Source organism: Lactuca serriola, chromosome 3 (assembly GCF_051521515.1).
Source record: "Lactuca serriola cultivar US96UC23 chromosome 3, Lser_US96UC23_V15, whole genome shotgun sequence".
In the NCBI taxonomy this organism is placed as follows: domain Eukaryota; kingdom Viridiplantae; phylum Streptophyta; class Magnoliopsida; order Asterales; family Asteraceae; genus Lactuca; species Lactuca serriola.
Window position 1 is genome coordinate 257,882,248 of NC_136410.1, and position 22,858 is coordinate 257,905,105.

At 35.5% G+C, this 22,858-nt stretch overlaps 1 protein-coding gene and 1 non-coding gene across 2 annotated transcripts; both read left to right on the plus strand.

Annotated features, from left to right (window-relative positions):
• Nucleotides 1-18,945: 18,945 nt before the first annotated feature.
• LOC145096580 (small nucleolar RNA R71) lies at nucleotides 18,946-19,052 on the plus strand. Its single transcript, XR_013703955.1, has one exon. It is a non-coding gene; the product is annotated as a small nucleolar RNA R71 (small nucleolar RNA).
• A 2,196-nt stretch (nucleotides 19,053-21,248) lies between these two features.
• On the plus strand, nucleotides 21,249-21,857 carry LOC145096208 (uncharacterized). The gene has a single exon (XM_079033968.1). The coding sequence runs from the start codon at nucleotides 21,249-21,251 to the stop codon at nucleotides 21,855-21,857; it is 609 nt and encodes a 202-aa protein (XP_078890094.1).
• Nucleotides 21,858-22,858: the final 1,001 nt, after the last annotated feature.

The following is a 22,858-nucleotide window of genomic DNA, read 5'->3' on the forward strand; positions in this document are numbered from 1 at the left end:
TTTTGAAATGGAACAAGCTTTTGAGAGACTAGCTTCTTGTCATCATGTTTGGAAGAGGACGACGAACTCATTTTCCCTGCAAAAATTCCCGAGAAAGAAAGTCAGGAAGCAAATTATTTTCTCCTTTTATAAATTCTATTTCGAAATCAAAGTTACCTAAGAGGGCTTGACATCGAGCAAAAATTTGCTTGGAAATAATATTTTTCACATCTTTTTCTAAAATAGTTTTTGTAGATTGACAATCTATTCTTAATAAAAAAACTTTTCATAAATAAATCATCTTCAAATTTTTTAATACATAAAACAATGCTTAAATTTTTTTTTTGACAGTTGAATAATTTTTTTTGTGTATGCCATGCACCAAAGTAATATCGAACCAATGGTTCCTCAGTTGAGTTAACAATTTTTTGTTTTAGAATTCCTCCGAATCCAATATCACTAACATCGGTTTCAACTATGATATTGGCATTGGGATGAGGTAAATTTAAACATGGCAAAGTAGGGACCTTTTGTTTTATATATTTAATTATATTTGTATGTTTTTGAGTCCATGGTTCAGGATTGTCTTTTAATCTATTATAAAGCGGTTTACATATAATCCCTAAATCTTTGAAAAAACCATGGATATAATTTAAGCATCCTAAAAATCTTTGAAGTTGCTTTTTATCTTTAATTTCATCAGGAAATTTAGTAGAAAATTGCAAGCTTCTTGTAATAGGTCTAATAGTGTTTTTGACAATATCATGTCCTAAAAAACGAATTTCATTTTTAAATAAATGCATTTTTGCTGCAGTGACAGCTAAACCATTTTGATAAATTAAATCATGAAAATGATTTAAATGTTTGAAATGTTGATCAATTGATTTTGAAAAAATTAGGACATCGTCAATATAAGCAATAATAAAACTACTTATAGGAGTTATAATATCATTCATAATATTTTGGAATTCAAAAGGAGCATTTTTTAATCCAAAAGGCATTACATTCCATTCAAAATGCCCGAAGGGAACATTAAAACCAGTTTTGTATTTATCTTCCTCATGAAGTTGTATTTGCCAAAATCCTAATTTCATATCAAACTTTGAATATATTTTTGAATCATAAAGCTTTTTTTTAGCAAATTTCGTTTATTAGGAATAGGATAACGAATCCATTCTAAAACTTTGTTTAAAGGTTTATAATTGATAACTAATCTTGGTGATCCTCTTTCTAATTCTACGGCATTCATAACATAAAATGTTGAACAAGACCACGGTGATTTAGAAGGTCTTATGAGTTTTTTATTTATTAAATCTTGAATTTTATTTTTACAATGACCTTCTAGTTCATTATTCATGTGAATAGCTCTAGATTTTGAAGGAATATCCTTTTCATTACAATTTTTTATATATGGTAATTTTACAATATGTTGTTTTCTAGTCCAAGAGGCATTGGGAATATTAGAAGAAACATTTTTTTTTTCAAATTTTAATTTTAAACCTATTATTTTATTTTGAATATTATTATCATTTAATTGATTAGTATTCGAACATTATTTATTTCGTTAACTAGTTTATAACCCGTGGAAACCACGGTTACAAAATAAATTAAATATTCATAGTAAAAAATTCAAAATTATTAATCAATTATTTTATATAAAATTTTAAATACATTATTAATTAAGAGATTTTTTTATTAGTTATGTAAAATTATAATTATTGATTCAAATAAATATGTGTAATTAATTTATCATATATATTAGACTCTTTTTATTTGTGAACTAATGAAAACAATAATATAAAATTTAAAATTTAAATTTAAAATAAAGAATAAATAGATTGACAAATAACATCACATTAATTATGAGGTTTAATGAATTTAAAATGGAGAATTAATAGAATGACAAGTGGCATCATATTAATTAGGAGTTCTAATATTATGACACTTGGCAAAAGGACTACTCTTTTATTAGTATAGAGATAAGATATTTGGCTTGTTGTGTTTTATAATTAAGGACATTAATTGTTGAATATAGAGGAGGTTCGCAAAATTTAAATATAATTTTTTTTCCAAAAACATTGGTTCTTATACCATCATCATGAACCATAAAAGGATATAGTTTTGTAATGAAAGGTGTTCCTAAAATTAAAGGAGAAGAGAGATCTTTTACTAAAATTAGGTGAGTTTGATAACAGTAGATTTGGTCATTACAAATATGAACATCAGAAACTTTATAATTTACAATTAATTTTGTACCTCCGGCACCAGTAAGTCTAGATGCAGTTTTTTCATAGAATTCTGTAAGAAAAATTCCTTCTTGAATACAATTCATATCCGCACCACTATCAATTAAAACAGTTAGATTGATTTTAAAATTATCCTTGACTAAAGTAATTTGAGTGTTCCATTTTTGAGAAACTTGATTATTTATAATTTTACCAATAGTTACATTTTCAATTTTATTTTCTTCTTCGCTATTAATTTCTATATTTTTGTTTTTAAAAGTAGAAGGTTTTTCCTTTTCTAAAATTAAAATTTTATTTTTTATTTCTTTTATTTCTTGTTTTACTATTTTTAATTCTTCTTGAAGTTTTTGCATAGAAATTGGCTTTGCTTCAGTAAATCTTTCATATATATTTTTTAAATTAAAATTTTCATTATTAACAAGAGTTATGTTATTAGTTTTATTAAGCATCTGTTTTATTAATGATTCTTGAATATTTTTATCTTTTATAGAATCAAGAGAGTTTAAAAGATCTTTATCATCTTGTGAAAGAACATTAATGGAACTACTAGTAATTACATTGATTAAATTATTACAGTGACATTTACCAATATATTCGCAAATATCAGAATCTTTTGAACTTGAAGTAGTATTTTCGAGAATATTTAAATCATTTGTTTGAAAATCAGAAATACTTTCATCGGAATCTGAATCAGTATTTAAAATAATATTCTTATTTGTTCTTTCAAATCTTCAAAGACATTTAACTCATTTATTTTTGTTTTAACATAACAATTATTAGCTGTATGAGTGTATGACCATTACACCCACATTTATGACAAATAATAATATCTTTTGATTTTCTTTTAGATTTTTTATAATTTGGTTTATAAGGTTTTTTAGATTTTGAAGCATAATCTTTTCCCTTTTTATAATTTTCTGGAAGATTATATTTCTTTTTCCTAAAATATTTTGAAGATCTTTTCTTATATATTTTAGATTTTGACGTAGACGGACCATTCAAGGGCTGATAACCATATTGTTGGCAAAAATTTCCCAATTCATTTTTACTGTTAATTCTATCTTTTTTGAGTTTTTCTTTAAACCTAAGATCAGCACAAACTGCTAATCCCTCTTTATTAATGTAGTTTATTAAATCTCCATAAGTTAAATTTTGATAAGGGATGGTATTATTAAAATTTTCTCTTAGTTTTTGTTTAACTCTTTATGCAAAGAGTTTTGGAAGGCCAACAATAAAACGTTCTTTCCAATAAGACTCTTTATAATCAGGTCTCGAAAAAACTTTAACAAGATAATTATCTTTATACCATCTAAAATCAGTAAGTTTTCTACAATGTATAATATCCTTTGATTTGCTAATTACATCTAAAATCTTACCAGAAAACCACATCAGCCTCCTATTTCTACATAAACCAACGAGATACACAAGGATTACAATCCATATTCAAAGATTTGTCATGAAAAATTGTCAATTTGCACTGAATGTGAAACAAATAGGAAAAAAACAATGCAACAATTAAGATTTTTTTTAAAAGTTTACTTGAAATTAATAAGTTTCATCAGGTGAGTACTTTCCTATACGATTTCTTTCCTCTGTGTGTTGTTTCAATCCATTGTATACCTTCTTTTAAATGGAAGATAATAAAAAACATCTACGTCTACACGGGTATATCCGACCTTCTATTTTGTTTCGTTTTTTACTGAACTATCACACATACCTTAATGTTTATTGCATCTTTCTGGTAAATCCTTACTGAAGTCATCATTTGATTTGGTTTTTCTATTGTTTTGCCTTCTCACCCAGAGCATAATCTTGTTTGATATGGGAAGAATTGCATTAGTATACACAAGGTAACCTTTTTTTGTGATTCCTTAACATGATGGGTTTGTTATGATTTAAAATATTTTAAATTTTCAAGTAATTATTATGCTTTCTACAACTTTACTTATTATTATTATTTTCTTTTCTTAATAAAATATTTTCGTGTGGGTTTGTGTACGTTGCGATTTTTAACGTCGGTATATGGTAATTTAGCATGCATATGAACTGTCTGACAAAATGTCTGTACTAAAAGATAAACTAATAACATGGCTAAAAATGGGAAAAAACAATATAATGGTTGGTTCTAGAGCTTCAGATTTTACCAAGTAAGTATCTAGAAGACAATCAAGACTTTAAAGAATCTGATTTGTGTTCGCCAAATTAAAAAGTTTCCATTCGTTTTCCAAAATTTGGATGAACATAAGTGAAACAAGAACCCCAATAAATGAATTTAATAATACATAAATTCAAGAAATGCCTTATTATGGTTGTTGTATTTATCGTTGATAGTTTTTTTGGTTCACAATGTCTGTTTACTTTGTTTTCTTGAAAATAAAAACATATGCATCAATTAGATGTATATGTTTTCTTGAAATAAAAAAAGTTCAAATGTACAATGCAATGGTTTGCTATAATTAGTAAATAGGATTTGGTAATTGACTTAAGCATATGGCATATTATATAATTACCTAATTAGTATTTGATATAACTAATTAATAAGTTTCTTAATGTCAAATGCATAATGCCCATTACTGATATAACACCCGTTTTCCAAGATGAATCGTATTAGGGTTTCGAGGAGTCAAAAGGTTGGATTTTTGAGGAAAAGAAGCCTCACGACGTGAGATGGGTTACATGAAAACTTTTTTTTTCTGGACTGGTCTCACGACGTGAGAGCCGATGCAGCCCAAGCCCATGATCATTTTAGCGTTTCCTTCATATTTAAGCATCTCCAAACTTATTTTAGGGTTTTTTATCAGGCCCAACCCCTCTTTCACCTCAGAAAAAACCCTAGTCTTCATCCTTGCTTGATCTTTGGTCCTTTTGGAGCTTTTATTGGTTTGGAAGAAGGAGAAAAGAAGAAGAAAAAGGTGATCTTGAGTTGAGGCTTGCAAGGAATTTTCATCATCATCATCTTACATGGTTTATGGATCATTGTAAGTATCCAAGACTCCTCCTTTATTGTTCTATGAGGCTAGATCTAGGTTTTGTCCCGCTTTTCCTCTTAATCGTGCAAGTTTGATGAATGGAAACCATAAAGTTGGCAATTTTATGTGTTATTATGGTCTTAAGAGTAATATGGAGTTCGGATCTAGAGAATGGTTGAGTTTTGGAACCTTTCATGAAACTTGGATGTATTTTCTTTAACTCTTGACCCAAATGAGATCTAGACATGTAGTGGACATATATGTCTTAAAAGCATCGACTTTCCAGTAGAAGACCTTCTAGAAAGTTAAAGTTCAAGGCTTAAAATGTGACAACCTGAAATTTTTTGCCTTGTAAATTCATTCAACTCAACTGAGTGTCAGACTCATTAGTAATGAGTTCTAGCCTTGTTAAAGGTCATTCTAAGGAGTTTTAGCCTAGTACACTTAAGGAATAAGTGTTGGGAAGTACCTGCTAGAGATACTATGCAACATTTGAGCCTTAATCCTCATCAAAAGGAGTTCACGGCCACAACACTTGAGTTTACGGCCGTAAACTCAAGGTGGGCCGTAAACTCCCTCCTTATAGGCTCATATACTTCAACTTTCATTCATTAGTTCACTTTCACCTCAAGAACTTCCATTTCTATCTCAAGTATCATCGAGTTCATCATCTTAGATCATCAAAATGTGAGTGTTCTTTCTTTGGTTTGTTGTTAATCCTTCTTTATCTAGCTTCATCTCATGATTTCATCCATGTAAATCATCTTATTGACCAGATCTTCAAATCTTCAAATCTTCAACTTTTAAAGTTTACTTGAAATTAATAAGTTTCATCCATGTAAATCATCCTATGGCGGTAAATCCCTATATGTATGCCATTTTGGTCATAAACCCTTCCTAAGTCCAAGCCTTTGACCTTGAACCCTTAATGGATGTTGTAGGACCTTGAAATACACACACATGCATGTTTAACCATGAGTTTACGGCCGTAAACTCCCTTGGCTGTAAACCCATGGCCGTAAACTCATGGTAGTGCCATTCCACACTCCTTAGTTCAATCACATGTGATTCCAACACTTAGTCAAAGTGTTTCCTAGTCCCGTGAGGTGTTTCCTTGCATTTGGTTGCCTCTAAATGCTATATTTATGTCAATATATGCCATTACATGTCAATTAGGACTCGTTAAGTCTCGGGACTTCATTTGTGGAGCTTCTCATCCTTACACACATATTCGATTGAATCACCTACATCAGGTGAGTTCATACCCCGTAATCGATCTTTTAAACTGTTTTAAATGCTTTTAAGGGGGGGGGGGGGGGAATACAAGTTGAAAACAATGATAATTGTGTAAATGTTTTTTATAGACATCTTTCAAAAGATTGCCTATGTCTTTTATAGGTGATCAAAACATTTCAAAAACTGTTTTAAAGTTATGTTACTTCATAGTTTAACAAAACTCTGTTTTTAAAGTACAAGCATAACTTAGTAGATAAATGAGCCTTTTCAAATAACAGTTCAAGTAAAACATTAGTAAACTATAGTAGGTATAGTTTAGTGGTTCAGTTCATACTAGATACAATACACGATAACATAAGAGAACACACAATAAAGAGAATCAGGGAGGAAGATACAATACACGATAACAGAACGAACATACTAAGTGGCTATAGCACGAAACGACTACATGATCTAGTTATACCAATGAATCACTAACTCATTGTTCTAAACAAAAGGTGATAGTTAAATTGTGTATACATGATCATATAACTTTAATGTGAATTACACGGCCTAGCAACTGGTTTGCTAAAGTCGCGTTTGGTTCCCATAATCTCTTGATAGGGAGAGCGTATAGTAGGGGTACTAGCCTTCACATTACGACCTTTATAAAACAAACATGTTTTAAGGTAATCAGTACGTCCGTGTGTCAATTTAAAAGACAATTGTGTACTTACATTTCCCATTACTTTCATAAAAGTAGCAGTACCACTTGAAAGTGAATGCAAACTATTTTCGAGTCAAGATAGTTATAAATTAGGGAAAACTTACATTTTACAAACGACAAACAGAACAGTCGAGTCTAGTACATTCAGTAGAAAGGGACCATAATGCTAACCTTATGATTCCTTAATGTATACATCAAAGGATATATATATATATATATATATATATATATATATATATATATATATATCAATAGGATCCAACAGGTAATAGGATGTGTGTTTTCCGCTTCATTTCCTGTTCCTTGTTTGGTTGTGGGCTTAGAGTGGATTCACGCAGTCTATTATCCATTCGATCTTAGGGATATATATGTTCCGTATACATTAAGTCATCATAAGGGGTACCAGGTATGGGTTAAGTCATAGGACAATAATGAAATGCACAATTTTCTAGTACAAAGCATACTTTTCAAATTAAAACTTTTGGTATTCAAAACAAGAAACTTACCAGTAAAGGGTTTAATCCATTTTTATTAAACCAGTATAAACTTAAAGGACCTTAGGTGGTTAACTCTATAATACCTTAGTTTATACATCACGGTTATATATAACTAATACCCGATCGGTAGTTGGATGTATGTTTCTGCCTCATTTCCTGTTCCTTATTTGGTTGTGAACTTAGGGCGGATTCATACAATTAACTATCCATTCGATATTAGATTATATATAGCTAGTATAAACTAAGTGATTATAGAAGGAACCATTGTGGTTACCATTTTTATTATAAGAAATAAGGGTTTTCTTAAAGAATCTTTTTATCAAATATAAAGGAACTATTACAATTAACTCCGTGAGTACCAAGTGAATACGCCAGGGTTCTATACAATGATGATCTAACAACCAACGGGATGTGTGCCATCCGCCTCATTTCATGTTCCTTGTTTGGTTGTGGGCTTAGGGCAGATACACACAATCGATTGTTTGTTTACTCTAAGTTTTATATAACTTGTATCCATTTAGTACTCATAGAAAGGATTGTAGAGTCATTTTTACTTATCTTTCATCAAATTAGGAAATATAGGATTTTCTGGAGGAACATACGAACTTTTCTAAACAAAACTTACAACATACTTACAGACTTACTACAAATTTCTACAACATACTTACATCATTAAAATCTTATGAACTCAACAGCTTAATTGCTGATCAACTCTTTCAAAATAACTTGTATTCTCAGGAGACTAGTAGACAGGTACACGAGCTGGGAATTCAGAAGATGGAGCATAATAGCTTCAAGTCTTGTTTTGTTATTTGCTTATGTATTCTATGTTTTGTGAACACACACACATTGTAAACACTTTCTTTCTAATGAAATGGTTGCTCATTACTTTGATTACTATGATGCATGTCTTGTGATACTAAATATGACGTCCTCCACCCCCGAACGTTTCTGCCGTTCCGGTTTTGTGGTGTGACATAAAAGTTGGACTTTTGGCTTCAGACTGACCTCACGACGTGAGACATGGAGCTCATGGCATGAGAGTTAAATGACCCCATTTCTAGTTAGCTTCTTGGAGCTTACGACGTGGGAGGATGGTCTCACAACATAAGGTCAGATCTGGTGACTTTTCATGTCAGATTGACTGAGTTTAGTCTGGATGAGTTGGAATTGGACCGAGTGAGAGCGCATGATGTAACCAAAGATTGGTCACAACGTGAGGATGGATAGTTGACAATTTTGTCTTTTGGTTGGGCCTTTATGGAATCAGGAGTGTATTTAGGCCTTGGGTGTCTTTTGGAATTGGGCTGCTTATTGGGATTTTAGTGCCATTGAGTTTAGGCCTTGGTCTTTGGGCTAGTTGAGGAGAAGGGTAAAATAGTCTTGTACCCTAAGAGTCAGGATGAGTGAATTAAGTCCCGATTATGGTTATGGGATGATTATTGATCATGATTGTATTTGATTGATTAAGGCAGGGATTCTCCGGTCCAGTAGCTCGAGCATCTATAGGTTTGTCAGCAAACTAAGGTGAGTTTCCTTCACTGTACTCGTGGGTCAAAGGCACCAATGTCGGCCTACCGAATTATGTGTAGAGGATTGTCTTTGTGACAATTTCATGTTATGCTTGTATGTGCTTGGTGTCTCTGTGACTCTTGTTGTTATGATTGTATGCTAGCTGTAGGGTGAAATAGACCCGATACCGGTTGAAAGATATCGGAGGGGGTGAAATAGACCCAGTTGCGATTGAAAGAGACCGAAGGGGTTGAAATATACCCATGTAACATCCGAAATCTAGATGGTCAATTATGGAAATAAATTCCCTTTTTAGGGGCCAACTCGTTGAGTTTGTGGCATAAACTCAACGTGTTGAAAGCTTTTGGGACGCGTGTTTTTGAGGAACAACTCGTCGAGTTGGTGAAGGAAACTCGACGAGTTGGGCGATATTTAGGAAACCCTAATTTTGGGGTTTTGCACCCTATTTAAACACCTTAAGTTCCAGGTGTTGGCCTCATTTCCAACCTCCATAGACCCTAACCCTAATCTTGAGACCCTAGACCCTCCAAGAGTGTTGTGAGTTCATTATGTGTGTTTTGGTGTGTGTTTGAAGCTCATTCAAGGAGTAGAAGCTTGGTGCAAGGTGGTGGTTTAAGAAGGAGCTCATAGATCTTGATTCTCTGCCTCATTACCAACTCATTTTGGGTATAAAGTTCTAACCTTGCTTAGTATTGGCTTAGATATCTTCTAGGATTTATTTGTATGTTTTTAGCCATGGTTGGTTGATTGTTGTAGAAGTAGAAGTAGAAGTCCCAAGTGTTTATCCTTTCTAGATCTATGATCTTCATGAGCTCTTTTGGCATAAAGGTGCCAACTTTATGGTCCTAAGGGCTTCATGCATTCATTAAGTCCTTCTTTTGGTCTCTTTTAAGCTTTTAAGCTTCTTCTAAGCATGAATAAGTGTAAAGTTGGAAACTTTACATGGCCATCTAGCCTCATATGGTTAGATCTATATCTTGAAGTTGTGTCCTTGTGGAATAAGTGCTTAATGATTAAGTCCTTACCCTTTTAAGTTTTAGGTTTGGGTTTTGAACCCATTTTGGTGGTTCTTAGGGGTAAAATTGGAAACTTTACCCTTTTTAAGGCCATTTCAGTTAAGATTTGAGTGGGAAAAGCTGTTAGTTTTGAATATGTCGGCTTAATGGGTTGAGTTGTTTGGTCGCAGACTCGACGACTTGAATGGCCAACTCGGCGAGTTGTTTTGCTTTTCCCCGATTCTAAGTTGGTGAGGGTCAACTTGATGAGTTGATTAGCCAACTTGGCGAGTTGGACCGACTTCTTCCCGACTTTGCGATTGTCAAAGGAACTTGGCGAGTTGAAGGATAAAACTCGGCGAGTTGGGTCAACTCAGGCCATTGACTTTGACTTTTTACTTATGCCTTTGATCAAGTTTGGCGCAAGGGGTGTTTGAAGCAATCCGAATTGGAAAATGTGGGCTTAGGATAAGGCCCGTATGGGATTGATCCTAATTTGGAAAATTAGGCCATTTGTGGGCTTTCATGGATTTTGTGGTTTTGAATCTTGTTGGGCCAGGGGTAAAATGGTCATTTTACCCCAAATATGGATTATGGATCATGGTTTGGAACCCAATTGCTAATTGGGTGATATTTTGGTATTGTTAGCTTGAGGAGTTTTCTGGGCAACAGCTAAGGATTTCGTGCAGTGGGCTTCAACATTCGAGGTGAGTCTCCTCAATATGTTTAGCGGGTTGAAGGCACCAATGTCGGCCCATGGTTATTATGTTAGGATGCCAGTTGTCTGCGTGACTCTTGCATGTGTATGCATTTATATGTATGATGGGCAGGGCCTGATGATTATTCCATATTCTAGTATCAGGTTCTGCATATATGATTTGTATGTGGTTGGGGACCGTATCTCAGTGGTCGGGGCCCGTTATGCGAGTGTGGGTGAGGCATGTATCTCATTCAAGTGTGGGCAGGGCCCATATCTCATTTCTACCCAAGTGTGGGCGGGGCCCGTATCTCGGTCGAGTGTGGGCGGGGCCCGTATCTTAGTGGGCATGGCTCGTATGTGTTTAGTTATGTATGGTATGAGGTATTTTGGGGAACTCACTAAGCTTGTGCTTACGGTTTTCAGTTTATGTTAAGGTACTCCAATTTTCAAATGAAAGAGCTAGGGAAGATCGCATCGCATACACCCGTGTTTTCCGCATTTATGTGATATTTGAGATTGGACTCTGATAACTGTGTTAATTGAAATGCTTTTCAATGTTTAGAACAAAGTTACAATGGTGTTTTGATTATAATAAAAATAAAATTTTTACCTTGGATTTTTGGGTTGTTACAAGTTGGTATCAGAGTCTTGGTTTGAGGGATTCGTACATACTCTCGGGTGTGCCTGAACTCAAATAGAGGGTTTGGTGAATTTTTTTATATAATAAACATTTAACTAAAAAGGAACTTCTTATCAAAGAAAGGGGTGTGATGCGTGCAATCGGCCGAGCTCAAGTAAGTTTTCCCAAAATACCCATACATGTTATCTATTATGCTTTTATCCGTGAATCTGTGGAATCGCATGCTAGTTAGGGCTAATGATGTGCACGAAAGTACCCACTAATTTTAATATTTATAACCTAACAAACTTAGACTAACTATGCACTTATAGGCAGTGTACCTAGTCAGATTACAGTATAGTTTAGGTAAGTAGGGTGTCGATCACAGGGAACGGTGTTATTAATATATTCACTACTAAATTAATCTAATTATTAACAAGCTAAAAAGGGTTTGTATCTAATTTTGCAAGTTTAGATGAACTTAATTCTTTAACAAAAACTCAATCAATAAACAAAATACTTCTGTTAGTTCGATTCCACTTTCACTCAATGGTTATACATTAGTCAAAACTATTACCGTTGGTTACCAATTTAAGAAGTATTAGCAGTTTAGTTCTAAACCTACTAATTATTAATCAATTCATGTAATTCTATGTATGGTCACACAATAGTTAACATAGAATCAATTATTAAATAAGATCGGAGCTATGAAGATTGATTAATCAAAACACAATTACAGTCATAATATGAGTTCTCTAACACAACTTAATCCAATGATTCAATTACTTATCTAATATTGGTTTGATCTTAGCTCTAATAAACTAGTGTTCACTTTGTTATTAGGTATTCATATTTGCAGATTTGTGTTCACTAACTACACAGAATGAGAATTTAAAGCAATTAAATCATTAACTAAACATGCTAGGTAAAACCAATCAACACAAGCATATAACCAACAGATAAAGTCAAATCTAATGCATTCAAACCATGAGTTCCAACTTCATCTAGCTAACAGAAGCAACTAGATTTAGTTGGACATATTAACAGCTAAACAAACGAATTTTATAATCCAAAACATGTTAAAGTGTACCAAGCTATGAACCAATTTATGAACTCTTTCTTCCTTGGTGTTAGAACCAACTTCCAGATCTTCTTCTCTTTTGAATTTCTTATTTTGGAATCTCTCTAAGCCAGCCAAAAGTCCTCCCAATCGTAGGGTTCAAGAGTATATATATATATTCTGAAAAACCCCGTACCACGTCGTGGTTTTTTAACAGATTCCGTAGCGGGCAAGGACTCCTTCTTTACGTAATCTTGTCTTCTAGAATACTCATACCACGTCGTGGTTATCTCTACCACGTCGTGGTTTTAGCGAATTCCGTGGCTTTCTTTATCTTTTACACTCCAAGCCTCCAATGTTCCATGAATTGTCAAATCTGGTCCCTTTCTTCGAAAATACTTCTAATTGGCTGCAAGTAACAATTTAAACTCATAAGTACCATTATTCTAAACATATTACCAACTTATTAATAAAAATGTCAATAAATATTGCCTAAAAATAGGTATAAATATGGCAATATCAAAATACCCCACACTTGAGCTTTGCTTGCCCTAAGGAAAATTTAAACTTAAATCTTTATCCCTAACATCACATAGAACAATCCAATTCTAGCTCAACCATTATGCCAAGACCTCAACGCATGCATTTGTGTCTAATTTTTTCCTAAAGTACCCCCATACTTTAAATACTCACAATCTTCATAAACACTCGCCCACTTCTTCCGAACAATGCTCATTTTATGCATCCCTCCGAATCCATCCCCATAAAACTTCCTAACCTCAAGGTATTTTTGGTTGAGCAACCCAAGCATACATAATCTAGACAATTAAAATTTCTGATACCACTATGGAACTCTTTTGGAATTCTTCACTTCTTCGATATTTGATCTTTGATTTCTGGGTATCTTCAACTTTTGAATTTCTTTGGAATTTTGGGTTTTTCGTTCTTCAAACTTTGACTTTGATGCTCCAAAAATTCTTCAAACATTTCTTGTAATTCTCTCTCTCTCTCTCTTTTTTAACATGTAACTCACTTTTTTCACTCAAAACCCTACATACTTATGCAGGGGCGCTCAACTCCAACCTTTATTGGTTAAAGATAACAATTTTCCTGGATACATTTCTGGTACACGATGCTAAACATATTGCATCCCTCAAACTAAGCGGGATTATGTTTTTGTTCCATGATTTCACTAAAATAAGAAGGCCACAAATGCACTATAACGTGTATTGACTCAACTAAACATTTGAGCTCTTATCGGATCATCCCATATAACACTAACAACTACAGTTCAAATTATTATTACTAGATTTAATTATTAAAAATTTCAAATTTCCAATTTTCTAGTAATTTACTTTTTCTACCCCTACCTCACACTTGTTTCATACAATGCCCTCATTGTATGCAAAAAAAAAATCAAAATTAAGAAAAAGGGAGAAAAAGGAACAGACTCTCCTGGGATAGTGGTGTGAGCATCTCCAAAAGCGTGGAAAATGTGCATCTCGAACATGGACCTCATCAAAATATGAACTTGGTGACTCTTCAAAGTGGGCGCAAATATGTAGAAAAATGTGGGAAAACATACGCCACATTATATGTAGGAAGAAACGAGGCAAAATAGTCTTCATAATGATCCCAAGAAACATGACAAGCCTCAAGGTAAAAACGCTAAGGATCTTCAGAACGAATAAAAGAACATAAACCACGTCGTGGTGCATAATACCACGTCGTGACTTTTGATAAAAACCACGAACAGAATGCATCACATTTGGCATGCCACGACGTGGTGAAAGAAGACCACGTCGTGGAAACTGGATGTCAGAAAAAATTCCTCATCACTTTATTCATCCTAGCAGCTTGACCAGTGTCGTAATGGGTTAAGACTCTTCTATGTAAATATACTTTCCTACTTTAACCTCTCTCCCTCCAACGTACCCCACACTTATCTTTAATTGTGGGTTTCGACTCATGACTTTAACCGAACCTTGATTTGACTAGACAAACACGACTCTTGACTCAACCTTACTTCCTTCTAAAAATTCCAATGCTATTCTGAAAAAGGAACAACCCAAAAGAAATAAAAGAGTAACATAATAGTCTAACAAAGTCTTACATCACAAACCAAATTTAAACATAAAAGACACTACTTAAAATAAAAAAAAAACTAAATAGAAAAGAAATCAATCATCATCCCCTCATCCCTACACTCCACTCGGTCCTTCCCCATCATTCCGTGGATTCCAAAGCTCCTCCCATGTTGGAAAATAAGGATAATGAGGTGGCATAGATGGTGGCCGGGTCACACCCAAATGTGAATAAATACCCTCAGTAAGCTGGGTATGATAAATGGCATTTCCCCGGAGGTTATCCAAATAAACCGCCACCCGACACTGAAAAGGGTCGGTGGGTATACCTTGTACATGCTGTGGAGTAGCACGCTCTCTCTCCATCTATCCTCGAGCTCGAACATTTCGACGCCGAGGTCTGGCTGGTGGTTGTTGCTCTAGTTGCACCTCCTCCTGCTCCGCATCTATTGGTGGTATAACAAACCCGCCCCCAACATTAACCACGACCCGCATAAGCCCCATAACTTGACGTGACAATTCAATGTCGGGAAAATGTGTCAAATTCTGCACAAATTCCAGAGATAAAATACCATAGGAACGAGCAAGATGGGTGACCAAATGTCCTCCCGTAATTGGACTCCCTTGCCGAGAACTAACAGTTTTCCTACTCATGAACCTTGCAAGCATGTATGGCAAGTCACAACAAACACCCGGAGTAATAATACTCCATAAAAAGAACATATTCTGAATGGAAACCTTGTCACCATGATGCTTGTGAGTAATGGAAAAAGTGATAAGGCGATGCAGGAAACGGTATACGGGGCTCCGAATTTGCGACTCACTATAATCACTAGCATTGTACTCGTGATTGGAAATAGTTCTCCAAAACTGAACATCCAATAGGCCGGGAGTAAAATTCCGAACACAACCAAGTAAGAAGGGTACAAAGAACGGAGATTGGGTTTCTATTTCAGTATAAAGTCCCATTCAACAAGCAAACTCTCGAAGGCTGCACTCTCGATAAACTCCTCCTAAATGGAAAACTAGTGCCCTGTTGTAATCAAAATCTACAGTCCTCTCTTCAAAACCAACCGTTGCAAAGAACTCTAAGGACAGTTCCCGGTAAATGGGTTCTTGGATGGCAAAAAGATTCCTCCATCCGTGACAAGTAAAAGTAAAATCTATCCCCTCATACACTTTTGTCCAAAAGCGTTCCAACTCAGAAACCAGACCCACTTCACGCAACCATCTCCAATCTACTATGGGCGCGATTACAAATTCTCTATGATATAACCACCCCAATTGGTTCTCATACGTAGTCAATAAATCCCGAGAAATGTTTTGTGGAAATCGATATAGAGGATGAAGGCTTGCCAAATCAATTTGGACATCTCCCTGTGGAATATTGCGTCTTGGAGGCATTCCTGAAAAGAAAAGAAAACCAAAAGAAACAAAACACCCAAAGTATTAAAAAAAATAAAACAGTTTCTGCTGAACCAGGAACCACGTCGTGGCTGATAACACCACATCGTGGGTCGTAATCGGGACGTGTACACTGGTCGAGTTCACAGACTCGATTTCAACCAAAATTAACAGTTGGGGTTTGTTCCTAATGATAATCTAAGGTATGTAAACAAAAAAACATCAACCAATTTCATCCAAATTCGAAATTTTGGTTTACACAATACCCTAACTAAAAATGTATAAATTACAAGTATTACCTACAATGAATGGTTGAAACACATACCGTATGGAGTTAAAAGACAAGAAATGCGATGGATTTGGAAAGAAATTTGAAGAAATCGGCTGTGGGGGCACTTGGTCTCCTTTCGTGAGGCAACAAACAAGCGGGGAATAACTTAATGGTCAAAGGGTTAAAGAACTGGTCCCCCCCCCCCCCCCCCCGAGACTTTTTAAAGGACACGTCGTGGTCGGTCATACCACGACGTGGTGTTTATAAGATCCTAATCTGTTCAACAATTAAACTATCCCCGTAATTACTCTGTAATCACGACGTGGCTTAAGTTTGGACACAAAAAATGAGTAAAATAACAAATTTTAACTAACTACTTTGTATTCCATTTATTAATTAAATCACCCCACACTTAATTCTTACCAAGTATCAGTTATTAGACGATGAGTTGATCTCTTTCCTATTTTAAAACTCAAAAATTAAAAGAAAGAAAGAAAAAAATGCAAACCAAGCTCGGGTTGCCTCCCGAGAAGCGCTTCTTTTTGATGGAGTCGTGAGCCGGACTCCGTGCTTCCTACGTTGAATCTTCTGAAGAGTCTATCACCAACTGGACCTTTTGTTCCTTGAAACGCCTCTTGTAAGCTTGCACACGTCTTTTATATGCCTTTTTCAAATTCTCCTTCTTTGTCTTTACTTCATCTACATCGAGCTTGCGTTTAATCCCTTGAGTCTTTAATTTTTCTTCACTCTTAAGCTCCATACTACTTGTCTCTTCTTTCACCATTTGCCGTGTCACCTTTGAAGTAACCTCTTCTTCATCACTTGTCATCTCATCATCTTCCTTGCTCACCCAAGAAGGTGGACTCTTGTAAGCAATGACTTCAACTAAATATGGAACATATGCTCTTGGTTTTGTTCTTTTGACTTGATGAATTGTCTTGATCTCTTCTTCCATGAGCTTTTCTAATTCTTCAAGTTCATTGTCTTCATTAATGGTGAACACCTCTTCTTGAACATGATTCCTTTGAAAGCCATCTTCTATCCCAAAGACTTCCTTTTCATCACCAACCCTCAAGGTGAGCTTGGACTCACGAATATCAACAAGAGCTCCAGCAATGTTAAGTAATGGACGACCAAGGATAATTGGAACATCGGGATCTTCTTTCATATCCAACACTACAACATCTATTGGAAAAATAAATTTTCCAATTTTTACTAAAATATCCTCTACAATGCCCCGGGGTTGTGTCACTGAATGGTTCGCCATGTGAATAGTCATTCTTGTAGCCTTCAACTTATGAATATCCAACTTCTGATAAAATGAATAAGGCATCAAATTAATGCTAGCCCCAGAATCGGCTAAAGCATCAACCTTCATGTTGTTACCAAACTCACACGGAAGAGTGAGGCGTCCAGGATCTCCCATCTTATCAGGTATCTCTCCCAACACAGCTTTTGAGCTTTGCTCACTTAGAATCACTTTAGAACATTTCTTTAGTTGTTGCCGAGTGGCTAACAGGTCTTGTAAGAACTTCGAGTATTCTGGGATTTTTGCAAGCGTCTCAATAAAAGGGGTATTAACCGGAATACCCTTTATTTGTTGAATAAATTCCAGATGTTCCCTTTTTAGTGGACTGAGATGCGCTCGAGATAGAAATGGTAAACGAGGTGGATAGACCGGAACAGGCTCAGGAACTTTTTGTTCAGACAAGGGACACGTCGTGGCTAGACAAGTGCCATGTCGTGGTGCAGGTGTTGCAGCAACCTCTTCACTTTCGAACTTTGGCTTCTTTGGTTTTGGATCGGGCTGCTGTGGTTCTTCTTCCAAGGCTTCCAGGAACTCAGAGATGGCCTCTTCTTCAATATCTATGGCCATTACATGAGATTGGGTCTTCATTTCAGGATTTTTCGGGGACAGCTTCTCATGAACCAGAGTGGCTAGTTGACCAAGTTGCACTTCAAGATTATTAATGGAGGCTTGTTGATTTTTTTTTATTAAAACTTGCTGTTCTACCATCAATGCATGATGATTCTTTACCAAAGTTCTTTGTTCATTAAGAGCAGAATCAGTAGCCTCGTGTCTCTTTTCCGAGGCTTCCATAAACTTCACCAACATGGTCTCTAGATCGGGTTTCTTCTCAGCTGGCGGCTGCTCCTTTTGGTAAACGCCTCGGCTTGTTTGCCTATACTTATCTTCTTTTTTGCTTCTTATATTCTTCATAGGGCAGCCACTCTTTCTTTGGTTTCCTCCAGTCTTCATCATACTTGTCCCCACTCGAGTAGCACACTTGAGCTTTTCTGTTCACAAACTCATCTAAATTGCAGTCCTTGGTCAAGTGTGGACCATTACACCTCTCGCAACTAACTCTTATGGCATGAATTGAGTGGTCCATTTGTGTCAACCTCTGGTCCATATTATTTAGCATAGCCATCATGGCTGCTATTTCTTCAGTTTGGGCCCCTCCACTGCCTTTGATTCCTTCTTGCCTAGGGTTGTGGTATTCACGAGAGTGCTTCGCGAATTCTTCAATCAACTCCTTGACCTCCCTTGGATTTTTCTTTGTCAAAGGTCCTTGAGAGTCAAGGAGTTGTCTTGTCATAACGTTGACCCCATCATAGAAAATCGACATCTCTTGTTGCACATTAAGATCATGCTGAGGGCAATTTCTGAGCAAGCCCTTGTATCGCTCCCATGCTTCGTATAATGATTCCCCCGGTTGTTGTTCAAAGTTGGCTATTGCCTTCTTGAGTTTAGCTATCTTGGATGGTGGGCAAAACTGGTCAAGAAATTGCTCACGCATTTAAGCCCAAGTGGTGATTGTACCCGGTGGAAGTGATTTTAACTACTCTTTAGCAGCTCCCTTGAAAGTAATGGGAAGCATCCTAAGCAAGACGGCGTTTCTGTTGACATTTGGGACATTAAAGTAATCCTCAATGTCATTGACTTCATCTAGATGCTTAAAAGCATCCTCATGATCTTTCCCATAAAATGGGATATCCTTCAGTGCAGTCAAGATGTGCCCCTTCAGCTCGAATGTGGCAGTGGCAGGTATTGCGGGTTGGACTAAACCGGGACCCACATCTTCTCGGATCCGCTTCTTATAAGCTCCCATGGACATCTCCTCAATGTCTGCCATCTTGTTCCTTGGCTCGTTCTCAGGTTCGCTCGTATGTTCTTCAAATTCAGGCTCGGTATCGTATTCGGATTCGGTTTGGACGGGTATTTGATCCAAGTGTTCAAGCTTGATCTTGTTCTTTGAGGATGAACTTGACTCTCATGTCTTCTTTCCCGACTTCCTTGAAAATGCTGACTTTAGTTCTTGCAATGGCGTCTTCTTATCAGTCTTTTTGTGAAGTGCAGCTTCTGGATCTTCAATCGGTGGCACCAAAGGTATGTTAGAGCCTCTGGTCATGAACTCCTGTAAACTAAACAAAATAAAAACGTAAAACTGGACTAAAATAGAAAAATAAACTAAGAACTAAAAGAAACTAGAATTCTCAGAAACCACGTCATGGCACTTATCTGGCCACGTCGTGTTCTCTGAAAAAAAATTAAATCTTGCTGGAAAGTTAACTTTTTGCTGGTTTTACCCCACAAAAAGGATCGATTAACCTAATGCAAATAAATTAATAAACTATGTTGTTCCCCGGCAACGGCGCCAAAAACTTGATGTGCACGAAAGTGCCCACTAATTTTAATATTTATAACCTAACAAACTTAGACTAACTATACACTTATAGGCAGTGTACCTAGTCAGATTACAATATAGTTTAGGTAAGTCGGGTGTTGATCACAGGGAACAGTGTTATTAATATATTCACTACTAAATTAATCTAATTATTAAGCTAAAAAGGGTTTGTATCTAATTTTGCAAGTTTAGATGAACTTAATTCTTTAACAAAAACTCAATCAATAAACAAAATACTTCTATTAGTTTGAATCTACTTTCACTCAATGGTTATACATTAGTCAAAACTATTACCGTTGGTTACCAATTTAAGAAGTATTAGCAGTTTAGTTCTAAACCTACTAATTATTAATCAATTCATGTAATTCTATGTATGGTCACACAATAGTCAACACAAAATCAATTATTAAATAAGATCGGAGCTATGAAGATTGATTAATCAAAACACAATTATAGTCATAATATGAGTTCTCTAACACAGCTTAATCCAATGATTCAATTACTTATCTAAGATTGGTTTGATTTTAGCTCTAATAAACTAGTGTTCACTTTGTTATTAGGTATTCATATTCATGCAGAATTTAAAGCAATTAAATCATTAACTAAACATGCTAGGCAAAATCAATCAACACAAGCATATAACCAACAGATAAAGTCAAATCTAATGCATTCAAACCATGAGTTCCAGCTTCATCTAGCTAACAAAAGCAGCTAGATTTAGTTGGACATATTAACAGCTAAACAAACGAATTCTATAATCCAAAACATGTTAAAGTGTACCAAGCTATGAACCAATTTATGAACTCTTTCTTCCTTGGTGTTAGAACCAGCTTCCAGATCTTCTTCTCTTCTGAATTTCGTATTTTGGAATCTCTCTAAGCTAGCCAAAAGTCCTCCCAATCGTAGGGTTCAAGAGTATATACATATTCTGAAAAACCCCATACCACGTCGTGGTTATCTATACCACATGGTGGTTTTCTAACAGATTCCGTAGCGGGCAAGGACTCCTTCTTTACGTAATCTTGTCTTCTAGAATACTCATACCACGTCGTGATTATCTCTACCACGTCGTGGTTTTCTTTATCTTTTACACTCCAAGCCTCCAATGTTCCATGAATTGTCAAATCTGGTCCCTTTCTTTGAAAATACTTCTAATTGGCTGCAAGTAACAATTTAAACTCATAAGTACCATTATTCTAAACATATTACCAACTTATTAATAAAAATGTCAATAAATATTGCCTAAAAATAGGTATAAATATGGTAATATCAGCTAAGATGAAGGATCCTAAGATATGGAGGAGCATTCTTAGAGGTCTATTCAAGATTACAACTGTGGATGAAAAGGCTAAAACTATGATAGAAAAGAAGATAGAGGACTACACAGATGAGGACTTTGAAAAACTTGAAGAACATGACAGAGCTCTTTCTACTATTACTATGGTTTTGTCTCCTGAGATTGCTCAAGGCTTTAGGGAATACACGTCTGCAAAGGATTTATGGGAAGCTTTGATTGAGGTTTTTGAGGGAAGTGAGGATATGAGACAGAGCAGACAGGACTTACTTCGAAAAAAGTTTAACCTATTTAATCATGTTCTAGGAGAGTCTCTGGAAGTTCAACTACAACGATTTATCACCCTAACTACTGAGATGAGCACCACTGGAATTAATCTATCTCGCTCAGAAATTAATAAGAAGTTACTGAACTCTCTTCCACGAAATTGGGACATGAATGTGGCAGTGATCAAGCAGACTAGAGATCCGAGCAGTCTAACCCTTGCTGAAGTTATGGCCACAATCAAGGCATGTGACATGGATGATAAACAACGTGAAATCAACCATGTGAATTCTACTCTACTGCGAATCTAGGAATCTCATCAAATAAGTCCTTCTCAGCTCAACAAACGTATATTTCTCATCTTGTTGTGCCTGCTCAATCTTTGATATCCTCAAGTCCTTTTGGCTAAATTTCTAAAGTCACAACTACAACTCAAACCTCATCAATTCATAAAGAAGTTGAAGAGAACTTAACCCTAATGGCTGGGTTTATGAACTGTTATAATGCTCTTCTAGCAGGGGATTTGGCCTCTCCAATCATGGTTGGAGAACTCGATCAGATTCACCCTGAGGACGTGGAGGAAATGGACATCACGTGGCAAATAGCTATGATTGTATTCAGGGTAAAGAAATTTACTCAGCGTACAGGAAAGAACAATTGGGGAATGATTGTGGAAAAGAAGGTTGAGACGATGATTGAGAAACAACTTAGATGGCAAGGTAAAAAGAATGTAGGTATTGGTTATGATAGTGTTCCTTCTCCATTTAATGATAATTACACCTTCCTCCCCACGACTGAGGAAGAAATAGCAAGGGAAGATAACATGCAATATGGCAAATCAACTGTTGTTGAGATAGTGGATATTTATAGAATGAATGATACTAACGTTTCTACCTCACATACATATGAGTCCCTAGTGCAAGACAGGAAGGAAGATGGAAAGAGTACTTGTTTTTTAAAAAATGACACTGCTTTCAAAACTGATGTTTTAACATCTGATATTGCTATTCCCGTTGACTCTGTTGATTTTTTAGACAATGTTTTCTCGAAATATGATGTTTCTTTTATTTCTAATGTGTGTGATGATGTGGTTGTTAATCCAAATTTGAATGGGCCTGCCGTTAGTAAATGTAGTCCACCAAGACAAGTCAAACAGACTGCCAATTATAGGTGTACTTGTAGACATAATCAGGAATCACAACCAAGTAATAATCATTTCTATGTGAAGAAGCAAACATGTTTCCACTGTGGAACCCCTGGACACATTGCCAGAAATTGTCCAAATCATGCTTATACTCCGCATTATACACAA

Coding starts and splice junctions, on each gene's coding strand:
- LOC145096208 (XM_079033968.1), top strand. CDS start 21,249: ATGGTAATATCAGCTAAGATGAAGGATCCTAAGATATGGAGGAGCATT.